Here is a 15,283-nt window from a genome sequence, read left to right as displayed (position 1 = left end):
AAGCACCTTTATCTTGCCTCATCTGAAAGCCAAGCCCACAACTGGCCCTGGCCCGGTGTGGCTCAGCGGTTGGAGAGTCGGCTTGTGCACCGAAGGGTCGAGGGTTCGATTCCCAGTCAATGGCACGTACCTGGGCTGCAGGTTCGATCTCTGGCCCCGTTGGGGTGCGAGTGGGAGGCAACCGATCAATGTGTCGCTCTCACATCGATCTTTCTCTCCCCCCATGCCTTCCTTCTTTCCGCTCTCTAAAAGTCAATGGAAAAATATCCTCAGCTGAGGATTAACAGCAACAACAAAAACCCACAAATGCTTAAACCAAAAGATTGCTATTTGTCCAGGGGAGACTGATTTCACGATTGCCCCCCCAATGAGCCCACTGAGCCTCCTGTGAGCTCTTTTGGAAGAGTAAGATACTCTGGGGCCCTAAGCCGGGGTCTGCATGGGGCAGGACCGAGCAGGTGGTCATGCAGCTGAGCCAATTTTCCAGAACCGTAAAAACACACTCTGTTCGGCGAGCACAGGCAGAGCATCCAGAGACCGCCCACCCCTCGCCGCAGTTAGAGAAGTGAAAACGCCGTTTCCTGTCGAGAGGTGGGTGGGGCCCTTCGGGATTTGGCTGCTCTGGGGCCCCAGCTGACGGGCTGCCCACACCCTGCGCCTCTAGCCAGGCCCTGGAGGTCTTTCCTGAGCGTGGGGGTGGGTGGCCAAGCAGGGGTGGCTTTCCGGGCAGCTTCCAAAGACCCCATTGTCTGGGGCCCGTTGTGACGCAGCCGAGGCTGTCCTCTCAGGTGGCCTGGCTTACACAGAGGCCCTTTGTCGGCCCCCCCCAGAGGTTAGGTTTAGAGGCAGCAGCCCCTCCCCTGCTCGTGGCCTGCCTGTGGCTGTCACCTCTCCAGGTTACCCATGCGGGGCAGTGGGCACGGGGAAGTGGGGAGGGCAGCTCTGCCCGCGTGTACAGCCAGAGGGCCAAGGAAGCCGGATGAGGGGGCGGGAAGGCTGGGCGGAGCCGGGTCCAGGGCAGGGCCCCGGCCCAGCTGTGCTGTGGGCTGTTCATCTCTGCACCTGACCGTCCCCAGCCCTCCCCTACATGTCAAAGAATTTGTGGCTGTTTTTTAAAAACTTACATTTACATGTAGTGAAATATTTAGTTCCAGGAGTTCACACAAACGCATGCACCCATGGAACGCATGCTCCTGTCAAAATATAGAAAGTTTCAGCCTAGAAAGCTTCCTCCCACCTCTCCCCAGTCACTCCCCACCCCAGGCCACCGCTGCTCCGATTCCCTCACCCTTTATCCGTTTTCCTCTCCTAAAAGGTAATACACGGGTGCATGTGGCATTCATATAGTTGGCCCTTTTTACTCAGTTCTGTTTGCGAACTTGCCTACTTGCTAAAATTTATTTGTCACCCCCAAATCAACAGTCAGCTCTTTGGCGATCACTTGGGGACACACGCAGAGCAGTGAAAAATTTGAGTCCCCTGCGGACGTGCCAGCCAAGGCCTAGTGAGGAGACACGCTGCCTGCCTGCTTCCGCACTCCTCCTATAAATAACTGTTCTGTTCGCGGCCCGTTGAGTGCCACAGTTTTTGCATTTTTGTGCTCTTTGTTGGTGATTTCTCTGTTTTAAATGCCCCCCGGAGCAGCGCTGACGTGCTGCCCAGGGCTTGTAAACGTGAGAAGGCTCTGGCGCGTCTTACGGAGAAAATCCTTGCGTTACGTGAGCTTCGTTCAGGCGTGAGTCTTGGGCTTTTGGCGTGACGTGGGTGTTAGTGCAACAGCGTACACTGGGTAAGGTGTCTTTAAACGGAAACGCAGGGAAAGCAACGTTAGGTGCCGACTGGTTGATGAAATGTGAGCAGAGCCTCGTGGGAACCTAACCTTGCGTTTCCTCTGGGAGCCACGGTTCCGTGTTCGGGACTTCAGTGTCTGTGGTGACTTTATGGAAAGGTGACTATGGTGAACGATGAGAGTCCCCGGTAGTGCCACAGCCCGGGCTGTTAAATCTCCATGTCAGATGGTGCGGAGGTTTTTAAGGCTTTCCTATGTTGTGTCACACGCGCTTCCTTCCAGAAAGGTTCTCGCATTTAAGCTTCTGCAGACAACATACCGAGTGCCCTTTTCCCGCACCCTCAGTGACGGCTATGACTGGTTTCCGTCTTTGCCAGCGGGTCAGTGACAAGTGGCAGCCCTCCTTTGAGTCTGACTCCTGGCGAGGTGGCACATCTTTTCCTGTGCGGATGGGCCGTCTCTGTGTCCCATTAGAGCTAAGAAAGTCAACGGGCTTCTGAGTGGAGAGGCTGGAAGTGACGGGAAGGACAGGGAGGGTGACCCAGAGCTGCAGGCCGGGGCACCCCAGTGGCTGCAGGAGTGGGAGGGGAGTTGCAAGGCTTGCTGGGGGATACCTTGAGCTCCTTCTTTCCTTCGGGGAGTGGAGGGCAGGGAAGGCCGTGTGCCCTGGGCAGCTGTGCGGCCGCCTCAGCTTACAGTGATTGGGAGATTGTGATAGAAACTTCCTTTCCTGCTGCAGTGAAGTGAAGCCAGGGTTGGTTTTGGGCAGGTTGTAGAATGAAGAAAGCAGACTGACGCAATGGCCCTGAGCCCAGAATGGCCTTAAATACTTCCTCTGTGGCTTGCTGAGAGTTCACCCCTCCACTCGGAACTACAGGGTGCGTGGGAGAGAGGGCAGAGGCCGGAGGCCCCGGAGCCAGGTGGGGTGTGGTTTGTTGCTTATCAACCTTGGCCTCGCCTTAGCATCGCCTCAGGTGGCTTGGCCCCACCCCCGGACTGAAGCCCGTCCCTGGAGGCCGTGGTGGGCATCTCCACCGGCTCCTACAGCTGGGCTTGGGAAGTGGCCCTGTGCACGTGAGGCAGAGGCCCAGCACCCACTGCCTCTGGGTGTGTGTTGTTTTGTGAGCTTGTACTGTGGCTGGAAGGAAGACCGTTGCTGGGGTCATTGGTCCAGCTCTGCCCCAAACTCTTAGCATCTCTTCAGAACCTGTTGACTCCCAGAGCTGCCCAGGGCCACAGGCTGCAGCCCTCAGCTGAGAAAAAGCGTTGTTGAGCTTGTGTCTGGAGTAATTCATTCAGATATGTTCCAGGCAGACCGACCCCCCCCCTCAGCCCACCCCCAAATGCTGCCTAGATGCTGGGACCTTCTTCTCAACCCCCTTCCAGCACAGCAGGTGGTTGATGGCTGTGTGATTCCCCCCACCCCCCACCCCCGTGATGTTCAGCATCGGGCAGAGCTAGAGAGGCTGCCCCTCCATGCCCAGTGAAGGGTGGGGCAGCTTCAGGAGGGCTCCCCTCCTCCCGCAGAGAGGAGCAGTCCCTGGAGGGGCCCAGGTGTGAGCTGGGGTGTAGGACCCCACCCAGCCTAGCCCGATGGAGCCTTTATGGTTCAGTCCTCATCATGACCACAGAAGATGCCCACTGGGTCATCGCCCAGGTTGGCTCTGTGTTCCGCCCAAGGAGGGCTGCAGTCGACGGCAGGAGGCAGGAGCTCTGCTGAGGCCAGGCCTTCGTGCAGGCTGCTTCGCTGGCCTCCTTGTGTGTAAACCCTGCCTTTGCAAGGGAGGGGGGGTGCCATGGCCCTAAGCCCAAGTTAAGTTTTGGCCTCGGCTGTGCGGAAGATAATTTAATACCAATTTGGGATAACTTATTTCCCAGGGAATGCTCTCCGGGCCCGGATGGGTGGAATCTGCATTTGGTCAGTTTTGCCCCAAGTCTCTGCCACATCGGTTGGTGACCGTCTTGGACACTCTGCGGTCCCTCTGAAGCCCTGTCTGCTGCCCGAGATGTGCAGCCTCTCCTCTGTTCCTCCTCTCCGGCCCCGCATTCCCTCCCTGGTTCAGAAAGTCACTTCCTGTCCCCTCCTGTGTCCCAGGGGCCCCCTCTGGAGTTTCCTTGCCTCCAGCACCTCCTCCCGGAGCCCAGCTGGCTCATCGCTGTCCCATGAGTCATCCCGCAGTTGTGCACGTGCCTGTGGCCTTGCTGTCCCAGCGCCTTCTCTTACCTTTTCCTAAAGCTGGACCACCCTCCCTCCCCCAGCTCTGGCTTTTGAATGCTGTCAGTGTCACTTGGCACTTCCTGTGCCTGAGACACTCCGATTTCCTCCTGTTCGTGGGGACACGGTATACAGCCAGGCCTCAACAAGCTAATTTTCCAACAGATGGGAGGGCACGTGTATTCCTAGCTCTACCTGGCAGAAGAACCACAAGCCGCAGAAGAGAGGCGGGCCAAGTGCCCGAAGCATCCCTGGTGGCTCTTGCCTCTGGTTGTACATCTCTTAAAACAGGAAGCTGCCCCTTATCCTTGTTCTGTGTGGGAATATTGTGATTTTTAAAAGAATCCCACAGCCCGGCCAGCGTGGCTCAGCGGTTGAGCGTCGGCCTAGGATCCAGGAGATCGCGGTTCGATTCCCGGTCAGGGCGCATGCCCCGGTTGTGGGCTCGATCCCCAGCAGGAGGTGTGCAGGAGGCAGCTGATCAGTGACTTCCTTATCACTGAAGTTTTTCTCTCTCTCTCCCTCTCCTTTCCTCTCTCTGAAATCAGTAAAGATATATTTTAAAAAAACAAAAAATCCCACAGCCACTCTGCAAGACCGTGCAGCAGTTGCGTACAAAACTACACATGTGGTTACCGTACACGTGTGCTTTTCCCAGCAGTCTTGCCCCTCGGTGTTTACGCAAATGAGCTGAAAACCTGCCCGTGGATGTTTACAGCAGCTGTAGTCACAATCACCAAAATCTGGAAACAGCCAAGACGTCCTTCAGTAGGCGAATGGATCAGCAAACCGAGGGCCATCCAGACGGTGGAATATTATTCAGCACTAAAAAGAAATGAGCTGTCAAGCGACAATAAGACACGAGGAACCTTAAGTGTGTGTGACTAAGTGAGAGAAGCCAATCTGGAAAGGCCACATACACTGTCTGATTCCCACTGCATGACATTCTGGAAAAGGCAAAGCTGTGGAGGCAGTGAAAAGATCAGCCGGCGGGTGCCAGATGCTAGAGGGAGGGAGGGCTGAGTGGGCAGAGCACAGGGGATTTTTAGGGCAGGGAAAATGCTCTGTATGCTATGATAACGGTAGATCCCTGTCATTATACATTTGTCCAAACCCAGAGAGTGTGCAACTCCAAGAATGAGCCCTAATGTAAAGCCTGGGTTCATGGTTCTAACAAAGGTACCACTTTGGTGGGGGGTGTTGATCATGGGGGAGGGTGTGCGAGTGGGGGGGCAGGGGGCATTTGGGAAATCTCTGTACCTTCCACTCACAACATTTTGACACTCAATATGTGGTTTTTCCACACCAGCCAATTCTGCAATACCAGCTGGGTGTCCTACAGTTCAGTTCAATCCTGGCGGGAATTGGAGTTAGCACAGGCCATGCGTAAAACTGCCCCCACCCCCACCCCCACTTCAGGTGCCAGTCGCAAGTCCAGGTCGTCACCTGTGTTTCTGACCGAGCTGCTGTACCTTGCAGTTCTGGTATCTCCTCGGGTTTGATAATTGGCTCAGAGAACTCCGGGAAACACTTATGTTTTTCAGTTGATTATAAAGTATATGATAAAGGACACAGTTGAGTAGCCAGACAGAGAAATACACAGGGTGGGTTCCGCAAAGGGTCCCAAGTACGGGAGCTTCTGCCCCATGGAGTTGGGGTGCACCACCCTCCTGGCACATGGGTGTCTTCACCAACCCAGAGCTCTCTCTGAACCCCATACTTTGAGGATTTTTATGGAGACGTCCTCATGTAGGCGTGATCAGTTACTAATTTTCCAGGCCCTCTCCCCTCTGGAGGATGGGGGTGGGGTGGAAAGTTCCTGGCTGTAATCATGGCTTGGTCTTTCTAGTAACCAGCCCCCACCCGGGAGCCCACCCAGAATCGCCTCAGTAAGCAGAACAAAAGACGCTTGCTCCCATCACCCAGGGAATTGCACAGGACGTAGGACGTCTGTGTCAGGAGTGGGGTCCACATTTTAACAGGAACTGGGGGCAGAGACCAATACATAGATTTCTTATTGCCCCACAAGCCCGAGCCTCTCCTTAGGCCCCTTAGTGAGTTTGCTGGACTAGGTGAGAGCGGTCAGCTGTGGCCCATCCCGGTGTCCTGGCAGGACCAGAGTGCAGCCCCTCGGCTCGCCATCCTCTTGCCGGCGTGTGGAGAGCCTGGCTCGGCTTGAGTGAGAGAATCAGTTGTGGGGTGAAGGCTCCAGCTGCAGTGGTCCCGGCAGACAGGCCGGAGGAACTGAGGGTCCACGGGGCGGGGGTGGGGGCGGGGGGGCGGCTTGTGGTTGACAACGGCCCCAGGCAGAAAGGTGGCCTGTGTGCGTGGGTTAGGCCAGAATGAGAGGTGGGCTAGGAGGTCAGGAGGCGATCTGGGGTGGGACTGGTCTTGGGTCTGAATCCCTGAGCAGGTGGTGTATAGAGAGTGAGGAAGGAGCCCTCTCTTTGTCAGCGGGCCCCTGTATGGGGCTGGAATAGACACATCTGCCAACCAGACAGGAATAACAGGACCTTTGAGTTAGAGCCTGGGCTCAGATTCCATCTCTCGAACCTATCGGCGGTGTGACCCTCAGCCAATTACAGCGGCTTCAGAAAGGGGTGTTGGCAGCGGCTCCTTCCCCGGGAGAAACTCCCAGCCCGGGGTCTGGTAGGCACATTATATTTTCTAGAACATGAAATGGACTTGGATTGATTTTTTTTCCCTACCAAAGGAGGAATGAATCTATTTCCTGCCCACGTGGTACTTTTCTGTCCGTTTGCCACAGGCCACAAGGATGAAATAGCTTCCTACCTACGTGGCTTCGTACGGGATCTTCCTCGCGGGGTGACCGACGGCCCTTCCTTGCTTTGTATGTGTGCGAGCTGGTCGGCGTGGCCAGAGGATGTGAGCGGCCCCAAGGACAGAGGACCCAGCTGTGGGAGTGGGGGGGGGGGCGGGTTGAAGTCAGTAGGTCACAGTGCCCAGATGAAGAGGAAGCCAGAAGACAGTGTCGCTCGCTGGCTGCAGGGAGGGGAGGAAGGCCTGACGTGAGAGATAAAGGGCAGGAAGCCCGGGAGGCCTGCCGTTGTCCGTGTCCACTTGAAGACACTGTCCATCCTGCCACTGGCTTTTGGAGCAGGAGAGGGACAGCCGCTCCGACCTTACTCCCCAGACCCAAACCGGATCAGCTCGGGTCTCCAGTGGGAGGTGACGGGCTCCCCGCCGCGGAGCTTCCTTGCGGCCTTCCTCCCCGCGAGCTGCCTTGGAGGCTGCCTTCCTGCGATGCGATGTGCTCCGCCGGGGATGGCGCTCGGGCCACCATGCCCTTGGCCCTCCCGGCTCCTCCCGTCCTTGCAGTGACATTCCTACTGTAGGTTCAGCAAAGGGGCCACGCGCTCAGCAGGGACCAAGTGGTGCTGCCGCTGGGGGTGGTTCTGTGCACGTCGGTGAGCAGATATATTCACGGTGCTGTGATGCGCCGTCCAGTCGGGCCTGAGTGAGCTTCGGTCGCTGTCGGACAAGCCCGCCTCTGTTGCTTGGTGTCAGGGTTTAGAGTCAGGTCAGCCAGGGGACTTGGGACGGGGCGGGCTGGAAGTAGGCCTCGGGGTCACCAGATAGTACAGTGGCACCTCGGTTTTCGAACGTCTCCGTGAGGAACATTTCGGGTTACGAACGCCGTAATCCTGGAAGGAAATGCTTCGGTTTTCGAACACGCCTCGGAAGTCGCACATGCCCCGCGGCTTCCGCCGAGGGCAAGATCCTGAGGCCCAGGATCTCGGCTGTGGATCCCTCGGTTTTCAAACGTTTCAGAACTCAGTCTCTGGAACGGATCGCATTTGAAAACCGAGGTCCCACTGTATAATTAATACCACTTTTTCAGGAGCACTGTCCCCCGTCATTGCATTGAATCATGCCACAGCCAGTGCTCAGCAGATGCCCGTATGATCTGTTTGTTTTTACACGTGTTTGTTGAGGGCATAGGAGGTGCACCTTCAGTGGCTGGGGGTGTTTGGAGATGAATAAGCGTCTGAATCTCTGTGAAAAGCACTTGCCGGGGGATGGACATGTGTGCCCAGGTATAAGGAGGGGAGGGGGAGAGGGCCGGGCTGCACGTAGAGCTGCTAGGAAGCGATTCAGCAGCTCATTAAGTACTTGCAGAGGCCACAGGCAGCATATGGCCCCTGTCCCGAAGCGGAGGCAGGCGGATGCCCCGGTGACCAGGAACCTGCCACAGCACCGTAGGTGCCTCGTCCAGTGGCAAGCACGCCAACACGATCGCTTTCACGTCCCCGTGCTCGCCAGTGGCCCGGCCTGCTCAGTGTCCCGTTCTCCAGGTCCCAGCAGCCGCCACCAGCTCCACTGGTGTCTAGAGTGATGAAATGAGCCTTTCAGAGGAGTTGTCATGACAGGACCTGCCGTCTTCATTCCAGCTTCCTGCTGATGGTCCCAGCTCCAAGTGTGTCCAGAACTGATGTAATTCCTGACTTAAGAGCAGCCTAAGTTGTATATGAAATTAATCAGAAAGAAACGCTGAGGCCTCTGAATTCATTGACGTTTCCCATTTCATAGCAGTGGGGCACTCTATTCACTTTCCTGTTTGCTGGGCACAGAAATACCAGCTACCCGGTAGTCTCATCCTGCATGTGTGCACACGCACACGCATACACGCACTGGCAGCCGTTCCCTGCCATGGGAAGCACTGGGGGGGGAGAGAGAGAGGGAGAGGGAGAGAGACATTTCAAAGGAGTGACCCATGGGGTTTGGTAATGTGCTGCTTATAGGGAGGATCGCCTGGCTTTGCTCAGTGGCTTTTCATGACTCAGTTTACACTACTCCATCCTGACTCACCGGTGTGTTCTTGCCCCTGCAGGCTCCTGTGTGAAATGCAGCAAAGGGGTGTTCGGGGCCGGCCAGGCCTGCCAGGCCATGGGGAACCTCTACCACGACGCCTGCTTCACCTGTGCAGCCTGCAGTAAGTGTGTGTAGAGGGGGTTGGGGGGTAAGGATCGTGAGGACCGAGAAAGGGAGGAGAGAGAAGAGCACCATCCTGGAGACACTGGCCCTCGGCCCTCCATGGTCCCACTGAAAGGATGGTGCCTCTAAGCAGGGTTTCATGCCATCAGCACAGGGCCCATCAAGGTCAGGTGACCGGTCATAGAGCACCAGGGATCACTTTGGTGGTAAGTTGAGTGGCTCAGAGCCATCCCTAATAACATCTGGTTTGTAATGCTCGTTGGAGGTCTCCGAAGAGCTGGGGGGTGGGGGAAGCGCAGGGATTTACCATCATTTGCCCATTGTCAGTTCTCTCCCCTTTGGTGGGGGCCAAAGGTGATTAATCAGCCAGTTACCCCTCGTGTGAGCTGGGGCCCCTTCCTAATTCGTTGATTCGGGTCTTTGATTTGAAGGCTTCTGTACGGGTGTGAAGTGTGGGTGTGTGCGTGCATGCTGTGTGTGCCCCTCGCAGGTGGTGGTGCCTGTCAGCACCCACCTGTGGGCGTCTTTGAGCTCTGGTACCTGCATTATGACAAAAGCAGCAAATGGGGAGAACAGCTCAGCGAAGTTCTGACTTGCCGGCGACCACAGTGGAAGATTCTAACACATTGCAGGACGTTTGCCAAGTCTGACCAGGTCACGAATTGTGCTTGTTTTATGGTCTCTACCGAAGATCAGTTTTGAGGAGCATTTTTCGAAAATGTCCCTCTTGATGCTCTCCAATTCGGTACCGAGGCTAGCGGCTATAAAATAAAAGGAGACGTTGCAGCCAAGCCAGAGCGTCGGAGATGAAGGGGTCTCATGGACAGGCCCGGGGGTTCTCCATCCTGGCTGCTGAATTGTTTCCTTTGTGTTTGTTCCCAGAAGTAGCTCCAGGACACAGTGTGTGGGCGTTTCTGTGGTTTGTTAAGTCCCCTTCTTTCTTTCCATGCTCCCCAGGCGGCCAGTGTGTTTGGTTGCCATGGAGATGTGTGCCCTTCGTCTCCTTTCTCCCCCCGCAGGCCCTGCCCACCCAGGTGGTGTGTCCCCAGCTGGACTGTCCCATGGAGCAGGAGGGAGGGCCAGTGGAGAGGGCAGGCATGGCCCTGGCTGGTGGCCACAAACACTGTGTCTGGGCAGCACGTGTTAAGTGGCCTGTCGGAGGGGACGCTGGCGCCCGTCTGTGGCTTCAGAGGTGGAATGGGAAGGAAGAAGAGGTGCCCTGGACTCAGGTCAAGTGGAATTCTTGTTGGCACCTTCCAGAAAAACTGCGGGACAAAGAAAGCAAGGCTCTGTGTCCCCTTCCAGGGCAGCTTCAGGTCCAAAATGTAAGGTTTTGTTCACTTTGTAAAGACGAACTGAATTCGCCCCTGGAGTCCAGGGGAGACCTGTTTGCGGGCTGTGGCTTGCTCATGGCGGCTCGGTTTTCGTCTGCATGAGCTGGAAGGTGATGGACTAGATAAGAGATTCTGTGTGCTTTCCTCCGCCCGGGCTCATGGGCCCTGGGAGCGCCCAGGTCCTGGAGATGGGGATTGGGGCGCAGGCGGTCCCTGGTGATAGGAATTATGCCCAGTACTGGCCTGTGCTCAGAGGAAGGGCATGAGGGCCAGACAGGGTCACTCAGGGGACAGTGCTGAGATGTGCAAGTCGGGGCCAGAAGTGGTGCCTTTGAGTGCTGTAACCCAGTGCTTACACCCCTGGGTGGGGGTGCGCTGCATGTGCCAGCGTTACCTTAGGGGGGAAACAACAACAACAAAATTAAGAATATATGCCCATCCTACCTTCTAAGATCCAAACATCCATGCCTGTTAAGGATCGTGCATGGATTTTATATGAAATCTCACACATTTAGACCCATTTGGGGGAAGTCTGTCCTAGCCAGTGGACAGCCTGCATCGGGAACATTAAAAAAGTGCCATTTTATTCCTTCGGGTAAATAAAACAACTAGAAGTAAGCCCAGCCTGTGCAGCAGAGGCTCTAGTGACTCAATTAGTGGTTGGCGGCCCAGTAAGTTCTGAAGTCCAGAAGGGCTCTGGTCTCAGTGCCACCCCTGAGGTCCTGTTTGCCTTTGTCATTGACTTGGAAAATGCTGAGTCTGAAATAGTGGCTCCTGAATCAGGGATGTCGTCCTTAGTCCGTAGGGGGCCTCCTTCCTTAAAACAGTCATCACGGTATTTATAGCTACAGCAAGGCCTCACTTAATGTTATCGATGGGTTCCATGACTTTAAGCGAAACGAGGACTAAGTCCGTTTCACCATAAGCTAATTGGTATGAACGAGTTCAGTTCCTAAGGCACCTCATCAGCATTATTATGAAGGACCAGCTGAAGTTTATAGGTGAGCTTCCCGGCTCACTGTCAGTCTGTCCCACACCGAGCCCTCCGCCCATGGGAGTGCCCTAAGTCCCATAACAAACAGCCCAGGGAGTTCAGCACTATCACCACCTCATTTAACAGACGAGCAGACAGTGGCTGGGGGAGTTTAGTTCGCCTGTGGTTGGCTACATGGCGGTTAAGTATGGTTGCTGGCACTTGAACCCAGGACCGCGTGGACCCACAGTCCTTGCCATCAGCCACTGTGTTGTCACCTCTGCGTAGAGAGAATGCGTGCTGGAGAAAGGGGCTGGCTGGCTCTGGTCACGGGTCTCTCCGTGACCTCTCACGTCCAGCTGCTGTCTCGGGGCTGGGTGGCCACAAAGGTTGGGTTTTCGGATGCTCTCGGCTGTGAATGCAGAAGAGCTGCCTGGGACCTAGAAGAGGGGAGATGGGGCTTAGGAGCGGGCTGCACCCAGAGCAGAGAAATGGATCAAGGACTTTCATCAGAGGTGTCTTCCTTCTTAAGGCCTTTGATCCCTGAATTTTGGAGCTATTGAGTCATCCCAGTATTTCTCATTATATTCTGTATTTTTGCATGAGCCGAATGAGTCAGCTGGATCTAAGGAGGAAGCTGAAGATCAGGAATGTGAGAAAGGAAGAGCGGGCAGATCCTAAAGGAAATCAGTGGGCGAGGGAGAAATCAGGAAACGACCAAAATAGACAGCTGGGCAGAGGGCTGTGCGGGTCGGAAGAGGGCAGAGGGGCGACTTTTACTTGGTGAGCTAACACAGGCCCTCTTGTGTCCATCACCAGAAAACCTGGGTCTGCTGGGTGCACTGGAATTGGGACCAGACTTGGTTTCTTAGCTCAGACTTTGTTCATTCAACCAGAGGCCATGAAGTCCCTGATGTAGAAAAACACCAGATTCTTCATGTTGGTGACACGTTAATCGAGTCGGGTACAGGTATATTGTACGGGTAACTCAGTGTAACCTACATCATTAATTGCCACACCTACATTCCAAGCACATGCATGGTTTTAGGTGGAAATCTGCTTTCCTTCATTAATCCCAACTGAAGGGTGAGACCTGGTTGTATCCAGTGTGTCACCTGCCTTCCCAACTCTCAGAGGAGAATGGAGAGTGTGCAGCCATGCCAGGGGACACTGCAACCTAATCAGCATGAAGATGTTGCCCTGGGCGCCTCATCGCAGAGCCAGAATCCTGGAGTTAGGGAGGAAAATCTTCCCTGGAGGTCTGAACTTTATTCTGGCATCACAGACACTACTTGGATCTCCTTGGTTCTCTCATTTTGCTAAGAGCATCTCTTCTTTTCTCTCTTAAATGTCTCTTAAAATCTGTCGCAACTCTGGCCCTATGATGGTTCATTTTCTGTGTCAACTTGGTGGGCCATGGGGTACCCAGGCGCCTGATCAGTTATTCTAGGTGTGTCTATCCGTGAGGGTGTTTATAGATAAGACTAACAGTTGGTAGACTGAGTAAAGCAGATTGCCCTTCCAAAATGGGTGGTCCTCACCCAATCAGTTGAAGGCCTGAATACCACAAAATAGCTGACCCTCCCCCGAGGGAGGAAATTGGAGCTAAGACATCAGTTTTTTCCTGCCTTTATACTGGAACTCTTCCTGGGCCTCCGGTTTGCCAACTGCAGATCTTGGGACCTGCCAGCCCCTGTAATTGTGTGAGCCAGTTCCTTCTATAGTACATTTACACACACACACACACACACACACTATTAGTCCTGTCCCTCTGGAGAACCCTGACTGATACAGGCTCTTTCACCTTCCTCTCCTTTCCCTTCCCTTCCCTCCTCATTCCTCTCTCTCCTGTTCCTTCACCAACAATTTCTTTTGCACCCCCGGTTTCCATCGGCACTTCTGTGCCTCTGACGCTGGGTGTAATGGGAGCTAGCGCCCGTGGAGCATTTACTCCGTCTTTTCATGGCCCCTCACTTGCCTCCCAGCCACATTCATTTACACGAGAGGAAGTGGAGTCCCAGAGTGGGTAAGGACAACCTTAACTATTTATTATTATTATTATTATTTTTTGTAGTGCAGATCTGTTGGTGATAAATTCTTTCAGATTTTGAATGTGTGAATTCATCTTTATTTCCCCTTTGGTTTTAAAAGATATTTTTTGCTGGGTTGTGGAAGTCTACGTTGATAGATTTTTCTTTCAATTTTTAAAAGGTGTTGTTCCACTGTTTTCTTGCTTGCATTTTTTCAATCCGAAATTTAATGTCATCTTTATCTTTTTGTCTCACAGCTCACTCACACATTCTTTTCAGTTTTTAAATTCTTTCTCGTTTCTTTTGGACAGTTTCTATTGTTCTGCGTTTAAATTCACTAATCTTTTCTCCTGCAATGAGTAATCTGCTCTTAAGCCCATCCAGTGTATTTGTCATCTCAGATATTTTAGTTTTCATCTTTAGTTGAATTTGGGCCTTTTTTTTTTTTTAAATATCTTCCCTGTCACTACTTAACTCTTTGGATGTATGGAATACAGTAGCGATCTGTAATGTACTCTACTAATTCTGGGTCAGGTCTGGTTGATTTCCAGAGGCTGTTTTCTTCATTACAGGTCATGTTTTCTTGACTCTGCATGTCTGGTAATCTTTGATTGGATGCCAGACATTGTGAATTTTGCCTTGTTGAGTCCTAGATATCTCTGTGTTCCTTTAAGTCTTCTTGAGCTTTCTTCAGGGTGCAAATAAGTTATTTGGAAACAATGCTCCTTCCCAGTGTGGCTCTTATGATTCGTTAGGCGAGTTTATAGAGAACTCGATCTATTCCCTGCTCCCAGGGCAAGGCCTTCCTGAGTATGTCATGTAACACCCCGTGGGTTTTCCCTGTCCAACTGCTGCGAGTAGGCCCTGTTCCCAGGCCTCGTGGACACCAGGCCCTGTTCTCTCTCATCCTTTCAAATGCCCCCCCCTCCCCGCTGTGTCGTTTCTTCCCACAGATCTGTGCTCTGCTGGAGCTCAGAGGACACACTCGGCAGGTGTCCAGGACTCTTTCTCTGTGGCGTTTTCTTCTCTGACCTGGACGATGGTGGTCTGGAATAGTGGGGATGGAAAACAAAAAGAAGGGCTCTGTAAAACTGAGAGAACAGAGAACTTGGGGTGGGGGGGAGCAGTGAGAAGGGAAGTGGAGCGCGGTCCTCGGCCAGTGCTGGTCAGCAAGGGGAGCAGCCCAGAAACGGACTGTGTAGAAACTCCTAACAATTGGACAGAGTAAATCAGGGCTTGGGTTTTATGTTTCATTTTCCCACATGATTATGAAAACAAATCTGACAGGTGGAAATGAAAGCCCAAACCCAAACCTGGCTCTTTACCAGGGAAACAGAGAAGGAAGGAGTGACCTGGACAAAGAGGGAGATAGATGGTGGCAGATGTGACTTTAGCTCAGGGAGGTTTCAGCTGCGGAAACTGAAGGCCCTGGAAGGGGTCCTGGTGACGGTAACCATGCTGAATACTTAGCATGAGCCAGCACTGTGCTGGGTTTCCCACTCTGATTCCCAGTTTTGGCCTGTCCTCTGCCAAGGACCCTGGGGAGTTAGTGACCGGCCACCCTGTCATTTCTGAGAAGTGGGAAAGCCACGGACCCCACCCTGAGTGCCCCCCCCCCCGTTCTGCCTTGTTCCTGGGCCGCGGAGGCTGCAGGAGCCTGTGAAATCCAGGTTGATCTGTTTCATTCGAGTCAAACCAATTTGGTGGGTTTCTTCCTGTTGCTTTGTTACTAGCAGTCCGTTTTAAGAGCTCACCTGTTTTGGAAGAAGGGGATCAGGTAGACTTTGGTGCGACGATGCAGGCGCTCTGAAGCTGCCCTCGGTCGGCACAAGCGGCCAGCAGGCCCTCCAGATGTCCTTGTTCAAGTCCTGGAGCTGAATTTTTAAAGTTGCTTTATTTTAACGAATTTAGATTTATGTACAAATAGCCGCTGTGGAACAGCACAGGTTACAGTGGCCAGTCGGGACAGTTCAGTAAAAAACAGTC

At 53.9% G+C, this 15,283-nt stretch overlaps 1 protein-coding gene across 1 annotated transcript in view; it reads left to right on the top strand.

The window, feature by feature from the left end:
• Positions 1-15,283, top strand: part of LIMD1 (LIM domain containing 1) — a 39,317-nt gene that overhangs the window by 11,972 nt on the left and 12,062 nt on the right. Inside the window, exon 2 of the mRNA XM_016196071.2 lies at positions 8,857-8,958. Coding sequence (XP_016051557.1) covers positions 8,857-8,958 — 102 coding nt within the window. The remainder of the gene's footprint in view (positions 1-8,856; positions 8,959-15,283) is intronic.

Source organism: Miniopterus natalensis, chromosome 15 (assembly GCF_054644295.1).
Source record: "Miniopterus natalensis isolate mMinNat1 chromosome 15, mMinNat1.hap1, whole genome shotgun sequence".
Classification (NCBI taxonomy): Eukaryota; Metazoa; Chordata; class Mammalia; order Chiroptera; family Miniopteridae; genus Miniopterus; species Miniopterus natalensis.
This window is presented reverse-complemented; position numbering and strand designations above follow the sequence as displayed.